At 33.7% G+C, this 19,785-nt stretch overlaps 1 protein-coding gene across 1 annotated transcript in view; it reads right to left on the reverse strand.

The window, feature by feature from the left end:
* Window positions 1–19,785, reverse strand: part of RSPO3 (R-spondin 3) — a 98,937-nt gene that overhangs the window by 43,592 nt on the left and 35,560 nt on the right. The window contains exons 2-4 of the mRNA XM_003769416.3: window positions 15,175–15,366; window positions 11,452–11,598; window positions 3,245–3,442 (exon numbers count right to left, since the gene is read on the reverse strand). Coding sequence (XP_003769464.1) covers window positions 3,245–3,442; window positions 11,452–11,598; window positions 15,175–15,366 — 537 coding nt within the window. The remainder of the gene's footprint in view (window positions 1–3,244; window positions 3,443–11,451; window positions 11,599–15,174; window positions 15,367–19,785) is intronic.

Here is a 19,785-nt window from a genome sequence, read left to right on the forward strand (position 1 = left end):
TTTATTGACCTTATATCACAAAATCAAATTATAGCAAATGCTGATTAACCTAATGTATTTATAGAAAAATTAAAATGGACAAAATGCACCTGTAAGTCATTTTAATAAACACAAGTAAATATAACATTAATGGGAAAGTGCCAGCAACTGGAGTGATGAAATGTTTGATTGCCAAATCCTACTTTTTAAATCAGAGATGTTTTTAATTAAATGTTAACAAATGCCAGAAAGGCTCTCCACATTAGCCAACTTTCATTCCTAATTCTAAATTTTATTTAAAACAACTTTATTTATTTATTTTAATTTTTGCAAATCTCTAATATTTTAAAAACCTACTGATTTTAAGACCCTACAGGAATAATTACTTAATTACAAAATGATTTCAAGAAAGCTTTAAGAACTATAATGCTGACAGAATCTTCTTATTTTGTATCGTAAGGCCTTTTTACTTTCAAAGTAACCCAACACCTCCCGTCTATTCACAGTTAAAAGATTCATAGTATCAATAGACAGTTCTATGGAATTTATCAAAATAAAGTTTGTTGGCAGACTGCCTAGAGAAATAGGCAGATACATACATACATATATATACATAAATTAGCAACAGTTATTTGAATTAATTTTCTAAAGTTTCACTGGAAAATCATCAAAGACTACAGTATCAGTCTCCATGTATAATTTTTTTGGGGGAGAAGCTTTTAAAATATTATTATAGATGAAAACTTTAGTCCTTCCAAACCAGAGATCTTTAACACTAAATTATGTAGAATAATCTGTTTCATCTATGGTAATGTGAGGCATGAGAATCTAGCTCTGATACACACTCATTTAATATTATCTTAATAGTAAATGAAAATGGTCTTTGGTTGTTTCAAATATGTATGTGATCCAATCTTCTGGAGATATTGTTATTGAGACACCATTGCAGGACCATATGTTAGAGGATTTGCTGATATACAGAAAAGTCTGAGGATCTTTATTTTGGGGGGAAAATCAGTAGGAAGTTTAGGGAAGTAGAAAGTGTAACTGTGCTCAGGCTTTTGCATGGCTTTACAAACCTGTAAAGAGCTTGATATAGGCATGCTGACTCTCTTATTAATTGCAGAAAAAAATGGGGCAAGATGAGGTGAAGCACTGAGGTCCTTGTCCAGACCAGAGTGAGACTGGGGAGGAAGCAAATGAGAGTAGACAATTGACTAGAACCTACATTTTTAATAGTTGGTGATAACAGAGTTTAGTCCACAGTTCAGTTTTTGTCCCTTTCCTGAAGGGAATGTTCTGATTAAAAAAAAAAGCTATTTGGTAATGCTATTCAACGCCATGTATTCTAGCCTCTAAGACTTGAAATTGAGAAAAATAAAGCTAACAGAAAGGGAGAAGAGATAGGGGAGAGATGATTAAAGAGAAGTTTTTGGCATTTTGATTAAAATTGAATATAATAATATTCTCCCTAGACTATAAAACTGGTAGAACCTTAGCAAACAAAGAAGCCTAAAAGTGAAGAAGAATGGTGGTTGTTGTGGACTACACTCAAGTGCCCCCTATCAACCTTACAGCCTGTATTTAGCTTTGTCAACATTAGACTTCTCTTCATTGTACCCAAATGGTATCAATTCATGTGGGGATCCTTCTTTTACATATAGTTACTATTTTAAAAATGCATTCAAAGTATCTTTACAAAAGTGTCACAAATTTTGTATTTTGTAAATAATTTTTAATTGATCAATTTGCAATATAATTCCTCTTTAGGCAACATAGGAAAGCAAAAGAGAATTATTAGTGTCTGTTCACCATTGTCATAACTGGATGGATGGCTTTCTAGTGGCTAGTGAATAAAGACAGTCTAACAACTATCCTCAGCAATATAATTATCCAAGACAATTCCAAAGGACTCAGGAAAAACATACTATCCACTTCCAGAGAAAGAATTGATATTTTCTGAATACTGACTCAAAGATACTATTTTTCACTTTCTTTTGTTCTTTTTTTGTTCGTTTTCTTTTTTTTTCTTTTTTCTTTGCTAAGGCAGTTGGGGTTAAGTGACTTGGCTAGGGTCACACAACTAGGAAGTGTTAAGTGTCTGAGAGACTATATCTGAACTCAGACCCTTCTGACTTCAGGGCTAGTGCTTTATCAACTGCTCTACCTAGCTGCTCCTTCAAGTTTTCTAATACAAAATAACTGATGTGGAATTGTTTTACATGATTACACATGTATAACCTGTATTGGATTGCTTACCATTTTGCGGTGGAGGAAGGAAAGGAGAAAGGAAGGAATAATATTTGGAACTTAAATCTTAAAAAATTGCTTATTGTTTTAATATATAATTAGGGGGGAAATAAAATTATTTTTAAAAATAAATTTAAAAATAGATTTTTTTAAAAATCTCCTGTAATGTAACCCAAATGGTAAGCATGGAATTCATGTTTTCCCATAGTAGCTAGAGGTCCAGACTTTTAACTTTTCTTCTAAAGGGATGTCATCAATGATTATCTTATGTGAGTTCTACATATAAAAACACTCCTACTTTTGAATCCTGAGAACAATTTATGTATTGCAGCATCATACAAAAATTATCCTAAAGGGAAGCTTTTTTTGGAACTATGTAAAATTTTTTGGGAAGAACAAGTCTGTGATCTCATTAGTGTAGAAAAGGAAGGAAAGAAACAGACATTTATTTTGCATCTACTATGTGCCAGTCACTGTGCTAAGTGCTTTACAAATATTATTTCATTTGTTCCTCTCAACTAGCCTGGAGAGCAGGTGCTATTTTTACTCTCATTTTACAATGGAGGAAACTTCTTAGTGCCACCTAATTTTCTCTGCAACTAGGGACTTTTAGTGATAATTTTTTTTTTTTTTTGCAAGAATGCAGATGATCAAACTCACATGTAACTAAGACTGTAATTTACAGTCTTAGAAAGTTGCTCAAGTCAGTGAGAAATTAAATAACTTGCTCAGGGCCACATAACTACATGTGTCATAGCCAGGGTTTTAAACCTGGCCTTCCTAACTCTAAGGTAATTATCTAACACACCTCCCTCTTTCCTTCTTATTACAAATGCCATCTACATTGACATAATCCTTTTCAAACCTTGATATTTGTCTACCATATTGTAGGTAGAAGCTGGTAGAGAGTTAATGTCAAAGCAACAGATAGGTGACATAATTTTGGCAGTGTGCATACTTGTCAAATCATGAAAGTTGAAAACACAAACAACACATTTAACTTCTATTGTTGTACCTCGTTCTCCTTTTGGACATTTCTTTCTTTGCACCACACACTTTCTTGTCTCGCTCATGGGTGGACACAAGTTGCCCTTTGCAGAAGGATGCTGTATGATTTCTCTGACTCTTGTTTCAGTCCCTCTTTTGAAACCACATGTTTTTCCTTTTTTTGTGCATGGGCTCCATGGACTCCACTCGCTAGTTTCACAGTGCACTGTAATGAAACAACAGTAACATCTTGAGTTGGCTAATAACCATTTTAATTATTATTAAGTAAAGAAAAACTTGTTTTTACTCTTTACTCAGTAGTTCTACCAGAGAAAAATTCCTTCAAACTTGAAGATGAATGGAATGATTTGGAGTAAATGAGAAAAAAAACAAAAGGGAGGGCAGAGGGATAAAGAAAAATCAAAAGAAGATGGCAAATATACATGTGTAACCAAAACCATTTTGACTCTCATTGATTGGCCAACAATAGTTGCCAGCCCAAACCCCTGTTTGGGTCCTAATTGACTCAGAGTGAATTCAAATAGCAGTCATTTCTGATTTGGCCAGAACCTTAAGGGTCTCCTCCTCCCAGATTTATAGTTAGTTAGTTAGTTTTGCTTTGTTTTCTTTTTCTTTTTCTTAATGAAAGAGGCTATGTTTTTTTTTTTTTTGTCTCAATTTCTACTTAGCCTAAATCACTGAATGGATGGGGCATCATCAAACTGAGACCCATTGAAGATCTTAGCTTAAAAGGGACAAGATCTCCCAGTGAATTCAGGGACATTTCTAGTCATCCTGATCTATCTCTGGCCATTGGATGTAGCTGGCTCTGGAGGGGAAAGTGTGGCAGGTAATCTTGCACAGGTCTCTCTCACTTAAATTCAATCCAATTCACTTGTATGTCATGGTATCATGTCATGGTCCTCTTTGAGAATAAGGAACAAAATATTGTTAACTGTGGATATAGGATGGAGGAAGAAAAGCAAGAAGAGAATCACACACACACACACAGATAGATAGATACAGGAGTGTGCCTGTGTGTGCAGGTATATGTATATATGTATGTGTGTATATTTATGCATATATTAAAAACTATAAGCTGCAGCAAAAGTACTGGCTGCCTTCACAGATAGATGTTTCATTCCATATATATTATTCCCTCATTAAATAAACAACAAACTATGAAAAATGAATATATATATGTATATATATGTATATGTATGTATATATGTATATGTATGTATATATATTTATGTACAAATGCATACATATGTGTGATGAGGTACTGGGCAACTAAGTGGGATTGGCAGACAAAGCCTAAAGTACTGATAAGATTATTCCCTGAGGCAAGCAGGGCAGGACGCTGATAGAGATCAGCTCAGACTTACAGTCCCACCCTTCTAGAGGTCTTGGGAATCTCCACCTTACTGTATCCAATCAGAAAGCCAAGTTATGATATCAAACCCCTGAGTTACATTTCCCCTATAAATCTGCCCAAAGCCTATGCTGCCTTTGTTGAATCCCTTTTGGGGTTAGCCTGCCATGATGTTCTGCCTCATGGTGTATTTCTCAGCCCCTCCCATGTGTCTGATGGTGTTTCTTTTTCTTATTTCCTCCCCCTCACTCATAGTATCTTTCTCCTAGTTATAGCTAATTAACTCTTTCAGTATACTAAACTCCTCTATGACTTTAGTTAATGGCATATTCCCACCTCATGGAGTATTCTCTTTCTCCTGGTTAGTAGTGAATTCCACTGACTTGTCTTTTCCATTATTGTTAAATGATAATCCTTGTTAACGATAATCTTTCTAGTGCTTTCCTGATACTGTTTCATATTGACTATTCCTGGTGTCCATTTTACCTTTTTATTTTATCCATAATCTCTTCTCATAAGTAAAGAGAAAATCATTGTGAATTTTTTATATTTGCTTTGCACCCTGTGCTCATATTTGAACTGGGAATTGCAACCTCCACCTCATCATTTGGTGCTCAGTCTCATCATATGGTACCAAACCTAATCATATATACGGAGCTTACCTTTCATTGATACACACACAAATACACACACATGCACATACATGCATATACATGAATATATAGAAATATATGTATACAACAGTGTGATTGTGTGAATATATGTGCACATATATATAAAAAGCACATATATGCATAGATATATATAAACACACATATATATTTATACAATACACATACATGTGTGTATGTCTCTATCCATTCATCCATCCATCTATCTGTCTAACTAGATTTGTGGTTTCATAGGCACAGAAAGCTTTCTGATGAAGCTTCTACTATGCAGGTCAGCCAGCACCTACTCATAAGCTTAAAGCTTTGAAAAGCTGCCTGAGACAAGGAGATGTTAAATAGCTTGCCCAGGTTTACAATTAGTATGTGACAGAGGTAAAACATGAGCCCAGGTCAGTGTGGCCCCCTCTCTGCTTCTCTTTCTCTTCCCTTCCTATCTATCTGTCACTGCCTCTGTTATATTCATGCTTGCCTGGATGATTTTTCTCCTCCTGGGGCCAGCTTCATCTATCTAAGCCACCAAGAATCTCCTGGGCACTTGAGCAGCAAACAGTGAAATGAATCTGGATCATCTCTAAAAGGAACTCCTAATGGTTCTATCGAGTCTGTGTCCTCCCTTTGCAAAAGATTTTTTGTTTCTTCTGTTATTTCCCATTTCAGTTTTTACCGAAGGAGATTTGTGTCCTACAGATGAAGAGGAACATCTGGAAGAAGACATTTCCCTATATCTATTCATAAAAACTCTTTAACTTACAACACCTGGGACAACCCAGGATATTAACTCTTTTTGACTATATCACCCATTCCTCCTACATTAGGCTTTGCCAGTAACCTCTCTCATTACCTCCTATCCTAATAAATCCTTACTGCTGAGCAGAATACCATTCCTCATAATACCTCAAGATGACTATGGCTCTTAAAAGTTCATAGGAATTTAAATCCAATGCATGGCACATTTTTCATGTGCTCTTTTTTTCAGCTACTTTTCAGACATCTAAATGCATCAAGAAAGTAAATAGAAGTTGAGAGTGAAGTAAATGTAATCTCTCAAAACCATTAAAGAGATGCATTTAACTCATTTTAAAATCACCTTCAATCTTTACTTCTTCCTCCTCATATTTTCCTCCTCTTATTTATCAAATTATGTCACTTCATTATGATAAGCCTCAGTTTCTTCATCCATAAAATGGTATGTTGACAAGATTAGGTTCAAGATCACTTCTAGATATAAACTCTACTGATTCCTATCCAGTGGAAAAAAATATATAATTTTCTCTTTCTAATTAAGGATACATTTTCCATTTCTATAATGGTTCTAGAGGTCAGGAACTACTTTTGACTCCTTTGCATCCTCAGTATTTAATATGGTATTTGGCACATGTTGGTTTTGAATAAATATTTATCGCTTGCTTGATGATGATAATAATTATGATGATAAATACAAAAATCATGAATTTTATTCACCTGCACAGTGGCCCACAGAACACTAAACATAAAATAATCAATAATTTCATCAATAAGCTACATTGTACATTGTACAATATGTACATTGGAAATGTACTACGTGCTAGTCATTGTGCTAATGGCAGAAGAACAACTTGTCCCCATTTTTATCTGAATTCAATCAAACAGCACAAGAAGATTGCAATAATGCAATGAGGACAGCTAGATGGAACAGTGGGTAGAGCACCAGCCCTGAAATCAGGAGGACCTGAGTTCAAATCTGGTTTCAGACACTTAACACTTCCTATCTGTGTGACCCTGGGCAAGTCACTTAACCCTAACTGCCTCAGTTAAAAAAAAATAGCAGGTTGAGATAACATAGTTATGAAGGTGAGATAATAATAGTTTATTTTTATGCAGCACTCTAAGGCTTACAAAACTATCCATACATCATCTCAAATATTCTACTATTATTCCCAAAATAGGCTCAGAAAAGTTCAGTGATAGGCTCAGGTGAATTTTGAACTGTGATTTTCTGACAACCATTGTAATACTCTATTCCATATCCTTTGCTGCATCATGCATGGAATCTTTAATAACTTTAATATCCTTGTTTAACTACAACAACGCACTCTCCAGAATCTTCTAATAATACAACAAGAAAACCCAATAAACAATCAACTCCTGACTTAAGATGGAGTAAAATCAAACTGATTTTATGTCAAATTATGTGAACTTAATTCTGACCAAGAAATAATAATTAACTAATGATGTAGGGGAAATGGGAACTTTCAGAGGATGTGAAAAAATATCATCCAAGATTTTGTTGCTATGAAAGAAGGAAATAAAGAGTAAAATCTGAATATATTCTACATATCATGAAAATAGATTTCTCATAAAAAAGTAAACTTAAAATAACTATGACCCCATATTCAGAAAAGCTAGAAGAAATGCAACTCAAGAGAAATGGTAAATTCCAATAACGAAATTATGACTATACAATCTTGAAAACTCTTAGTTATTAATATGGGAAATTCTCTAAAAATAATGTTATGGTTTTAGAGAAAGACATATCTTAGAAGTTCATATCTTAAAGGGACAGGTGAAAAAGACTGAAGGAGGCCAGGATGAATGCAAAACAGCGGTACAAACCCATTAGAATAATGTTGGAAAAGACAAAGACTAGAACGAACTAAAGCTTTGGAAATATGCTAAAGATGTCAAAAAAGTTTTTGTCATTGCTGTTATTATTATTTAATATTTAGAGTGAAGAATCAAACAAAGAAGGGAAAGATCAGTTGTTTGGTGAAGATGACAAAGAGAACAGAATTCCTCAGCTTCTAATGTGTTTCTTTTGCTCTGCTGGAAATAATCTTCATATTGTCAAGAGTGAGTTGAACACCCAAATAAGAGAGAAGATAATAAGAGCACATGGTCATTTTAAAATGAGCTCATGTTTCCAGAGCTGTACAAATAAAATCCCAGGGTACAGAAAGAACTCGCAAAAGTGATTTTGGAATCACTGTCAGCAACCTCTGAGAAATCAGAGAATGGGAGGGATGCCAGAAGAAGGAAAAGGACTAAACATTATTCAAGTTTTCAAAAAGAGGAAAAAGATGGATTTTAGAAAACTACTAAATTCCAAATCAATAGTCAGCAAAACTCTAGTATTTATGATTAAACAAATATTGGTGAAAACTTATAAAATAGTGATCACTGAGTCAACTTGAGCTCACTAAGACTAGAATAAATGATTCCAAACATACTTCAAGCCTCTTAATAGGTTTATTAGATTAATAGATCAGGATAATTCCATAGATATCTTAGCTACAGCCTATAGGATAGAGACTAGATTCCAAGAAATCAATTAATGAATGAATAGCAATTTGAAAGGAAATCTTTATTGATATGATTAAGAGGTCTTTATCTGGTCCTATATTGTTTAATTTTTTTATCAGTAACTTGATAGGATAATGATAATTATGAATAATATTTATATAATGCTTTGAGGTTTGAAAAAATCTTACATTTATTATCTCATTTGTCTCTTGTCAACCCTGAGAAATAGGTATTATTATTATGATGATGATTATTTTATAGATAAGGAAACTGAGACAAGGTTAAATGACATATATAATATACTTATTGAATTTCCAAATGATATGAAGTTGGAAGGGATAGTTAATGTATTAGATAATGGAATCAAGATTTTGAAAGATACTGATACAAGATAAATTTAAACAATAAAATTTAACTAGGCTATTGATTGAAATAAGGAACGGAAGGAAAATCTGGCTAAAGGAAAAAAGATGAATTGAGTGGAAACTGGTAACTCAAACATCTCTGTTAGAGTGGAAAACTAAAGGAGAGAGAAGGAATTGAAAGGAAGCTGCATATAATTAGTAGCTAGTTAATAGCAAATAGCTAATAGATTTTTAAATCTTGATTTAAAGTTTACAAAATGCTATGCAACAGGAAAGTTTCTAGAGGCAAAGAAAATAAAGGTGCTAGAATCATTGGGATGTTATTAGCTTCCTCCCTAAAACAGCAGGGTATAAGCCCCAGTGGAATATACTTTCCCTTCTTTCCCTTTGAAAACACTAGGGTCTTCTCACTGACTACTGCACCATATTGATCAGATCATATTGATCCCTCTACCAAGGTCACTCATCTGAACCTCACAGCATTGATGTAAGGTACATACAATTATTATCTCCATTTTATAGATGAGAAAACTGAGGCTTACTAAATGATTTGCCCATAGAAATACAACTAGTAAATGTCTGAGGCAGGAATTGGATTCAGGTGTTTTTTACAATTCCAATGTTTTATTCACTGTGCCACCTACCTCCCTTATGAGAATGGTTTAGCTGTGATGGTGAGTGAAATGATGGAAGGAAGTAGAACAGGAGAAATAATGCAGCTGTGGCACAAGCTTCTCACAGATCTTCCTTTTGTTGTTTACAAAGAAAAATATCAATGGATATAGATGTTTAAATTTTCCCAGGATTCAGAAAAATTGTGTATGGAATTAGAGCAATAAATGATTTGGACATTGTGTTTCACTTCTATCTGGTTATCTATCTGAATTATATTACTCCCTAAAGAAAGGTTTTGAGTGGATAGTATTCAGATACATAACAACATTAAATAGTCCCTTTTGGAATGAAAATATTTAATATTTTATTATTGTTATTTAATATTTAGAGCAGAAAGTTAAAGAAAGAAGACAAAGGTTCATTGTTTGAGGAATAAAGAACCATGCTAACAGATGACCTTCTCCAATAAAGGAACTCTCCAAAGGATCTCCCTTTTCCAGTTACAGAAAAAAAAAAAGAAAAAAAGTTACTAAGTTCCAGGATTTAAAGGCAATTTTTGCTATCTTTACTACTTTTTGGAAATTGTTCATTAGCCTCCAGAAGTAACAAAGAAAAGCATTTACTTTTCTGTGTGTTTTTCTCCTATTTTTAGTTCTTTTTTTCTAGAGATAAAAATAGATGTAAGCTACTTTTAACCATAATGAAACATAGATGACTTTGAGATTCTTGTTTTACAGCAGACTATTAACTTATCTCAAACATTTCATCTATTTTATCCTATTCCAAATATTTTGAAATGGAAACTCCTTAACAAATTTGAAAGAGTTAAAAAAGGTACATTATTTCTATTACCTCTTGCATTTAAAAATAGAGTGAATCAGCAATGTGGGAACCCTAGTGCAGAGTCCTGGAGACTATCACGGACTGGATCAGGATGATGCTTATGTGCGTATATCAATAACATCTCAGCATCAAAAGTTCTTAGAGGTCTTGCCCAGGGGATCTTAAGATTTAATATGCCCTTCTCCCATTTGGGTCACCATCTGCTCCCCAAGTGTTCATCAAACTTATGGCAGTAGTAGCTGCACATCCGTTTAAAGAAGAAAAAAAAAAGGCCTGACAGCAATCCCTTATTTAGACAAACAGCTTGTTCAAGGACCTTCCCTCTGGGAAGCTCAGCCTGTAATTAATCAGATAGTGGAATTGTCTTATTCTGTCAAAGTGAGTAAATCCCAAAGCCTGCCTTTTTTTAGTCAACAACCTATGTGACTTGGGCTTTCACAAAGCAGTTTGAGAGTAGGATCATAAAATCATGAACTATGTCAATTCTAGATTCATGGTCTCTGATTGATTTCCCCAGGATATGTGCCCTAAATAATCTTGATTATTCTCCTTGGTTGATCCTGGTCAGTGCTTGGCCCAATACAGAATCCATATCTCTCTTAGCCCCAAGAAGTGACCAACAGCTGAATCACAGAACAGTTTTGGTCTTGTGATGGAATTAGCTCTAACTTTTTTGTTATGTTGTGATTGTCAAATTTTTTGAACTGTATAAAAGGAAAAGAAAGATATCTTGGATAATCCAGGTTAAATATATGTCAGGAATGAGTATTACAAAAAGGAATGTAACATGATGTTAGCATGACTTTCAAGAAGATAAATACATATAAATTAATCCATATATTACAGAGTCCCTTAATGTTACCTCATGTTCAAATACACTCTGGGGTTGGAATATGGGGGGAAAATTATGTTCATAAAAGAGGATGAAAGGAGCACAATTGGAATTTTACCAAGGATTCTATCCATCTATCTACCCATTCTCTTTGTTTGTTTATTGCCAAGACTTGGAAGTCCTTCTTGAGGACAAATTCTTTGGCATAATAGGTTCTTACTAATTTCTAAGAATGAGCTCAAAGATTCTCCTCACCAATACTAGTGCACTCCATAGTGTGATTGTTGGCTTCCAACCCTTCAGGGCAGGTGTCAAGGCACTTTCCAAGGTGTAAGTAAAATCCATTTTTACACTTTGTGCAAAAATTTTTGTTGAAGCAGGTATCACAGTCAGCTTTACATTCTGAAATAAAAGAGAAAACAAAACATATTAAGCTTTTATTATCCTCACTGGATTATTATAGGTCCAATTTGCATTGTAAAAACTGAAGCTATATGCAAACACTAAACCAAGGATTTTGAGATATAAACGATTTTGACCAGGATTAATGATTGAGTTCTATATGATTAAAAAGTCTTGTCATACAGTTCACGTATATCTGTCTTTAAGGCAGCACTTCAAATTTATTGATTTGTTGAAATATATTTTTTTTCTTTGGAGGTAAGAAGATTTTTAGACAAAGTTGTTTAATTGGCAGAGAAATCAGGAGACATGGCTACCTGTGATATATTTTTAAAAGTTGGTTAAAGTGTTTTAACAGAGGCTCATAGGTTTAGAGCTGGAAGTGACCTTACTCAGTACAAACTCAATTTTACAATTAGAGAAACTGAGGAACAGAGACTTAAATGACTTGTCTAAAGGCAAACATCCAGCAAATGGCAGACCTAGAACTTCAAGCCAGAAACTCTGTCTTTAAATCCAGCACACTTTTGCACTATGCTACACTAAAGACACATACAATTGAGTAAAAGCAGATGAGGGATGGAGAAGAGATGAGATAATGCACCTCCCTCCCTTCTTTGCTTAAAGTGGTAGGGGTGTTGATAGGCTACACTGATATGGTAGTTAGTTTTATGGAACTGCTTTTCTTTTCTTTTCATTCTTTGCTACAAGAGAGAGATTGCCAGAAAAGGAATGGGAAATGGATATATTCAGAAATGAAGGTGATATAAAAATAAAAATTATCAATAATTTTTTAAAGGAATAAATGGGAACCTTGACATGATGGTATTCTTGAGGCCTATGGCATAAGAAAGTCTCTTATGTAAAAATGACACAGTGAGGTCCCTTTAGCAGTTCTGTGTATAAAACACCAAACAATAACAATAGCTTTCTTTTCAGCATGATTCACACAAAAATCTAGAGTAGTGGAATGGTTTTTTCATTCTTTTTTGTTGCTCGTGTATTTTGATCTAAGTCTATGATTTCATCATTATAGGGGGCTCTGAGTGGGGAAACTACCCTTATTGATGCAAATCAGCAATCCTTTGTAATTCTGAATCTTAGAAAGTTGCCTAGAACACTAAAAAAATCAAATGAATTGCACATATTACTCCAGCTTGTATGTGTCAGAAGGAGGAGTTGGAACTGACTTCTGGGTTGCTCTCTATCTATGAAGCCACTCTAGCTATTCATTGATATTTTACTTACAAGCAAACTGAGTCTTAGAAAAAATTAAATGACAAGCCAAAGGGCACACAGCTGGGTTCAATATTTTCTGCTCTGGGGCAGCTAGATGACCCAGTGGATAGAGCACTAGCCCTGAAGTCAGGAGGACCAGAATTGAAATTTGGTCTCAGACACTTAACTCTTTCTAGCTATGTGACCAGCAAATCATTTAACCCTAATTACCTCAGCAAGGAAAAAGAGAGAGAGAGAAAAATATATTTTCTGCTTTAGCATCCCACCTTTCTGAATTTCAATTTGTTTTTAGTAGTGTTATAATGGATTTCAATATTTCATATTTTCAATCTATTAACCTATAATTCTATTTATTTGGCTAAAATTTATATGTTGACATTTTTATCTTTGATAAGAACAAGTATATAATAAATCATTTCTCCAACATTGTAAATTAATGCATTTTAACATACATATATCTCAGTGCTTATTTCATTGTGCTTATGTTAACAAAAAACTCAGCCACATTTTTGTGAAGACGCCAGTAGACATAAATGCATGCATATAATTATTTTTATCTTTAGAACTCAAAAGAGCTCAATTTAGGCATGTACCTTTCCAGGGAAATTTATGGTTGAATAAAAAAGAAAAGTTGCCGAGTTATCTATGTATTTCATATACTCATCAAATGGAGAGTTGAAATATATACTTGTAAATATTGCCCCTTTCCAAACTTTTTCTTCCTAAGTATCTCAATTTGTCATTATAGGAATTAAACTAAGCCAAACATGAAATAAATCTATTTTTAAACTGAAAATAAAAAAGGAATGTGATTTATTTCATATTTGTGGTATGTTAATTCATTTTAGCATTCTTTTACTTTTTTTTTTTTTTTTTTTTTTTTTTTTGCTTTCAAAGGGAACAAAATATTTCATGTTAGAAAACTATGTCCAGTTACTCCAGTATTTCAAGGGGTCTATGGTCTACATTTTTAGTTTATTTCATCGTATATTTTGTTAATTTAGATGATGACAACTTTACATTTAGAAGAAAATAATTAATTCTAGATATGAAAAAGAAGTGATGTGGAATAGTGGAAAGTAATTAATTTGAAATTGAGATAATTTAATTCCCTCTTCTGACACATATTATCTGACTCTGGAAAAGTCACTTAACCTCTGTTTTCCAAGGCACCTAAGATTTAGAATCACTGATAGTAATTCTTTATTAGAAGAAGGATTTTCTTCACCTAAAAGTTCCTTATACTATTGAACTTACCCATCTAGACTTCTATATCCCTCATTTCCTCAAAATATTCCATGATTAGAATGCAGAGATGATACTTTTTTGAAGCATTTTTGGTCTGAAAATTTCCTAGGAATAGGCACTCTAAAAATCTTTCCAACAAGCAGGTCAGGATCAGACTAGAAATATTTTCTCTCATGTGGATGGATTCCTAGATTAGATTGAGAGATGGGGAATAACAATATGGAGAAATGTGATGAAATTCTGATTGTGAAAACAATTGTTGTTGTTGACAAAGATTGCAGGGCTGGCATTGGCTAAAAGTTGGATCTAATAGTTCCCATTTATGTACACACTAGTTATATTTTATTAATCCAAATAACTTATTTTCTTTTTATGGATATCTCTCAATTACTGTTGTAAATGGCAATAATGAATTTGGTGAGTTAGAGTTTTTGTTAATAGATGTGGTTGGGTAAGAAGTGAAGGATATTCCATTCTCTAAGAGAAAGAGAAATCTGAGTTAGATGATAAGTAGGGAATTTATTCAGAAACAACTTGACACTTGTCAATCATTTACTTGTTGGTCCACATACCATTACTCTAAAGAAAAATCTGTCTGCTTTATGGTTTGAGACTAGTAGGAGAAAGAACAGAATAGAATGACCAGATACAAAACTTCCAATTACTTTATCGTAAATCCCTTTTGGAGTAAAAACAAACAGACAAGAAAATGAACATGATTCTTTAATTCTTTTAAAATGTGGTGAATTGTAGTGGTAAAGGAAAACTAGAACAGATGAGTCAAAGCTCAGAGCACTTTAGATTCAATTCAAAGAAAAATAACCATAGACTCAGATCAATTTTGCTTTATTATTGTATGAATTATTTTTAAAAAGTGACATGTTTATGTAAGTAAGCAACGAAAAAAATCCTATAAACGAATGCTCATTGAATTGGGTTGGATTCCCAGCCTAAAGGGAACGTGCAAATGGAGCTTGGTCTAATTCTCAGAGAAACACTATTATTTATATCATGCTAATGCCAAAAGTGTGTTAGAGGATCTGCCAATTTGACAAAGTCCCTGAGGTGAAATGAACCGGAGGCACTTACTTGTACATTTATTTATATCTGGAGATCGTGTTCCATAGTATCCACTTGGACATGAAGAGAGACACACTCCAATCTGCTTCATGCCATTCCTCTCCAGGACAAAAAATAGCCGGGGCTTACATGACAAACATCCATTGTAATCCGAACATGTTGCACAGCCTCCTTGGCAGCCTTGGCTGACGTTAGGATGCACTGAGGAAATAGATTTAGAAAAACAAAAACAACCCTTGAGCCAGGGATAGGTAGAGAATTAATACCTTAGGAGATTATGTAAGTATCTAAATTGTATTTTATATGCTCTGAAATTAGGAAGGGGCTTTTGGGATACAGCTTTTTTGCTTTGCCATTTCTTAAAATCTCTCATCTTCTTCAAGGATTAGATTAAATGCTTCTCCCACATGAGACTATTGTTTATCATCCCAGTGGCTAGTTTTGTTCCATCACAGAAAATACATAATTACTTGTGTGCATACACACACACACACACAAATATATGTAAATGTGTGTATGCACATGCATACACACATATAAACATGAATATATATGTATGTATGCACATTCCTTGGACTTGCCCCTATTATATCAATTTACCCAATTTGATTGTATTTATTTTTCTGTGTACATGTTGTATCCTCTCTAGCAGGAAGTATGCTTTTTTGGGAGAGTGGCTAATTTTTATCTTTGTACACCAGACACCTAGTATAGTGCTCTGTACATAGTGGCTGCTTAGTGTTTACCAAATCAGTTAATTTTTATGACTGTATTTTTAATGCATAAAACTGCTTTCAAACAGTTTCAAACCCATCTTTAACCTGTATCTTGTATCAATGTCAAATTGCAGGACACTACACAGAATGCATGCAATTTTGAGATTGTCCTAGTGGTATTAGTATCCCGAAAAAAAAAATTGTAATGTGTGAATTATTTCCATAGTTTTGTGTCTTTTTTCATAGTTGTGTGTGTGTGTGTGTGTGTGTGTGTGTGTGTGTTTAATCATGGGCTTTATTTTTGTTTATAATTTATGTGGCAGATTATTAGCACTACCATAATTCCAGTCATTCAGGATTCACTAGATCAATGGGTAGGACCTTAATTCTTCATTCTCATTAACCTATATATGCACTTTTCATTTCTATCCCTATGATATATCTTACTTAGGTCCCCTTCTCTCCACTTACTAGCCCTCACTGTAGTTCAGACCCTTATCACCTCTCACCTGGTCTTCTCATTGATCTAATATATTAGTTTCTCAAGTCTCTAAATTATTCTTTCTAACAGTGGTGTTAAACACTGCTTGGGAGTCTACACAATCTGCAGCACTTTAGACTATTGCTGAAATCAATAATGCAATTGAGAAATATTTAACAAACTAAAAATACAACAAAACATAAATAACATTAATTTTTGGTTTTCTAAGTCAGTATGTGTTCAGTGGGATCCTTATGTATGGTTTAGTGATCTCTGTTTCTATTTGATTTGACACTCCTATTCTACACCTTTGCCAAAGTGATTTTCTTTCCTTTTTAAAAATTTATCTTTCATTTTTTAAAACATTAATAATTTTTTTCTGTGTTCTAAATTCTCTCCCTTTCTCTCAGCTCTAACCCATTGAGAAGGCACGCAACAAGATATCAATTATATGTGTGAAGTCATGCAAAACAGGTTTCTACATTAGTCATGTAGCAAAATAAAAAAGCAAGAAAATTAAGGAAATAAAAAAATTATACTTGAATTTACACCCTGAGTTCATCTGTTCTCTCTGGAGATGGATAATACTTTGCATCATGAATTATATGAATTTCCCAGACATCCCTTTAATTTCCTATTCTTTACCCCCACAAAAGAGCTATTATACATATTTTCATATATATGGACTCAAAGTGGTTTTCTTAAAGTGCATGTCTCCCCTTCTCTTTCTTTGGGCAATAATCCCAGTAGCCCCTGTCATCTCTAGAATCAAATATAAATTTCTGTTTGGCATTTAGAACTTTTTACAACTTAGCTCTGTCTAAAGATTTGCCAGTCTTTTTTATCCGTTCCTTTTTTTTTTTTTTTTTTTTTTTTTTTACACCCTTACCTACTCCTCAACCATCCCACTCTACTGATCAAATTATACTGACTCTGGATGTTCCTTACACATAATGACCTATCTCTCATATGTTTATTACTTTGGCTCCTGGAATACTTTTCTTCCTCAAAGGCACACCTGGAATTCCTATTTTCTTTCAAGACTTTTCAAGTGCTTCCCTTTGCCAGAAGAAGAGATTTTCTAATCCCTTTAATTGCTAATAATCTTTTTACACCTCCACCTTCCATTACCTTAAATCTGCTCTGTATGTGACCATTTAATACTTATAACTGTTTACTGTCCTCTTCCCCCATCCCTTCACCCCTCACCTCCATATATTATGCTATCTACTTGAGATACTATTTTGTCTTACTATTGTGTTATTTCTCTCTGCCTTATCACAGTGTCTGACAAATCATAACTACATTTGTTAATAAACTGATTGAAGAATTTGCCTTTAATTTTTTAAGCTTAGCCAATAAAGTTCACAGGATTTTAGGTTTCGTATAGGCAATAAATTCTGATCACATTTCCTAATTGAAAGGAATCACATTTCCTTCAATTAGGTTTTATTGTGCCAGGCCACATATTTAATCTCTTCCAATTACAACCTGAAGTTGAAAATAAAATGAGGCATTCATCTTCCTATTTTTCCAACATAGAGCCTAAGTAAGTTTGTAATAATCTGTATTGAATTGTATGAGTTGTGTCCTACAGATGAGTGTATTTAGTTGCTTTCCCCTTTTATACCATGTCTTCCCATCCCCTCAAGTGAAAGTCATGCAACTAAGACAGTTTAGTCAGTTCCCCCAAAGGAGAAAGGTAAAATTTATTCCAGACTATCCAGAAGATTAAAAGGCTGATATTGGTTCCCAGGTGAAAGATGCTTGTTAGTCATCCTAAACAAGTATACTTTTAGTTATATTAACTTAGACTGTTATGTCTATTTGACATCTTTAACATTTTCAGATTTTCCTACACCTTTTAGCTTGATGTTGATCATTGTCCTATAATTTTTATGTATATGGTGTGTGAGTGGGGGATGGGGGTGGGGAATAGAAGGTTGAATTTAAAAATTATTTCCTGCCTCTTTTATCTTCTGTTATCTTAAGTGACTTCTTTACCCTAATATTGTATCTTTTCACACTCTTGTCTGGGATTCCAAAGGAAAAATTCTTCATCTTTGTAAAGAACAGGTTTTGTGTATAATCTAGTCAGTTGTGGAACTCTTATACAGGAGCTGAGCTATATTGTTTACTAGCCCTATTATATATGTAATCAACCCCGGACCATGCTTCATATCTCATCTAGTGATTGACTATCACTACTGCTCTGCCACAATCAATATACACCCCTCTCAAGTTCTTGCTCTAAAGCACAATAATCAAATCAATACAATTATTCTTTCCAAAACAGGGATGTTATTGATTCTATGCATTAATTCATCAATCTTGTGACATCCCAGATGAAAACAGCCTTCTTTGGTCTTTAGTCCCCTGTATATATCTTCCCTATTAGAATATAAAATTCTTGAGGGTAGCAATAATCTTACTACTTCTATTCCCAGTACCTAGCACAGTGGCTGACACATAGTAAGTGGTTTTTTTTATTTTTTTTTAAAATTCATTCATCCACTTAGTTATTCATTTGAATCTATTATAATTTTAGCCTTGCAGATTGATAGAATACAAGAAACTTAAGTTCTTTGGTTCAAAAAACTTTTTTTCCCATTCACAGACAAGGATATTAAAACTTAGTAAGATTAAGCCATATATACATATAAAAATCAATTAATGAATTTAATGATAAATACCTACAAGGCTTATGATTCCATTACTATAGGGTACTCTCTCTACCAGTTGTGACTTTATAGATGTACATAGAGGTCAAATGACTTGCCCAGAATCACAAAGCTAATAAATGTTGAAGCAGAATTTGAACTCGGGTCTTTCTGATTCTAACTCCAACCAATATCACCACTACATTTATTTGCCTCCATTAATGATAGATAAAACATTCTATGATATCGCCACCAAAATCTCACTCTGCTAACTCACTATAGAATTGTAGATGGCTGGGTGACATAGTAAATAAAATTTGGGGCCTAGAGTCAAGAAAACTTGAGTTTAAATGCAGTTGTGTGACTTTGTAAAGAACAAATTCCTCAGGAGCAAAATGGGATGTAAATAATAACTATAATAGCATCCACTTTCCATAATTATTGTGAAAAACAAATGAGATAAAGCACTTCATGTAGTTTCTGACATATAGTAAATTCTATATAAACAATAGTTATTATGATGATGATGATGATTGTTATTGTTGTTGTTGAAGTTAATATGAGTGCAGTGAGAGGTCTGGAAGGCTTTACCATTCTGGGAAGGTTTTGAGCATAGGCCTGGGGTCCATACACAAACATTATACTGGGACATGGCTGCTTCTAAAGGTCAATGTTATCTCAATCAATAAATCAATCAATATATAGGCATTGTGCTAAGTGCTAGAACATAAAAAGAGGCAAAAGGCAGCCCCTGTTCTGAATG

Source organism: Sarcophilus harrisii, chromosome 4 (assembly GCF_902635505.1).
Source record: "Sarcophilus harrisii chromosome 4, mSarHar1.11, whole genome shotgun sequence".
NCBI classification, from domain to species: Eukaryota; Metazoa; Chordata; class Mammalia; order Dasyuromorphia; family Dasyuridae; genus Sarcophilus; species Sarcophilus harrisii.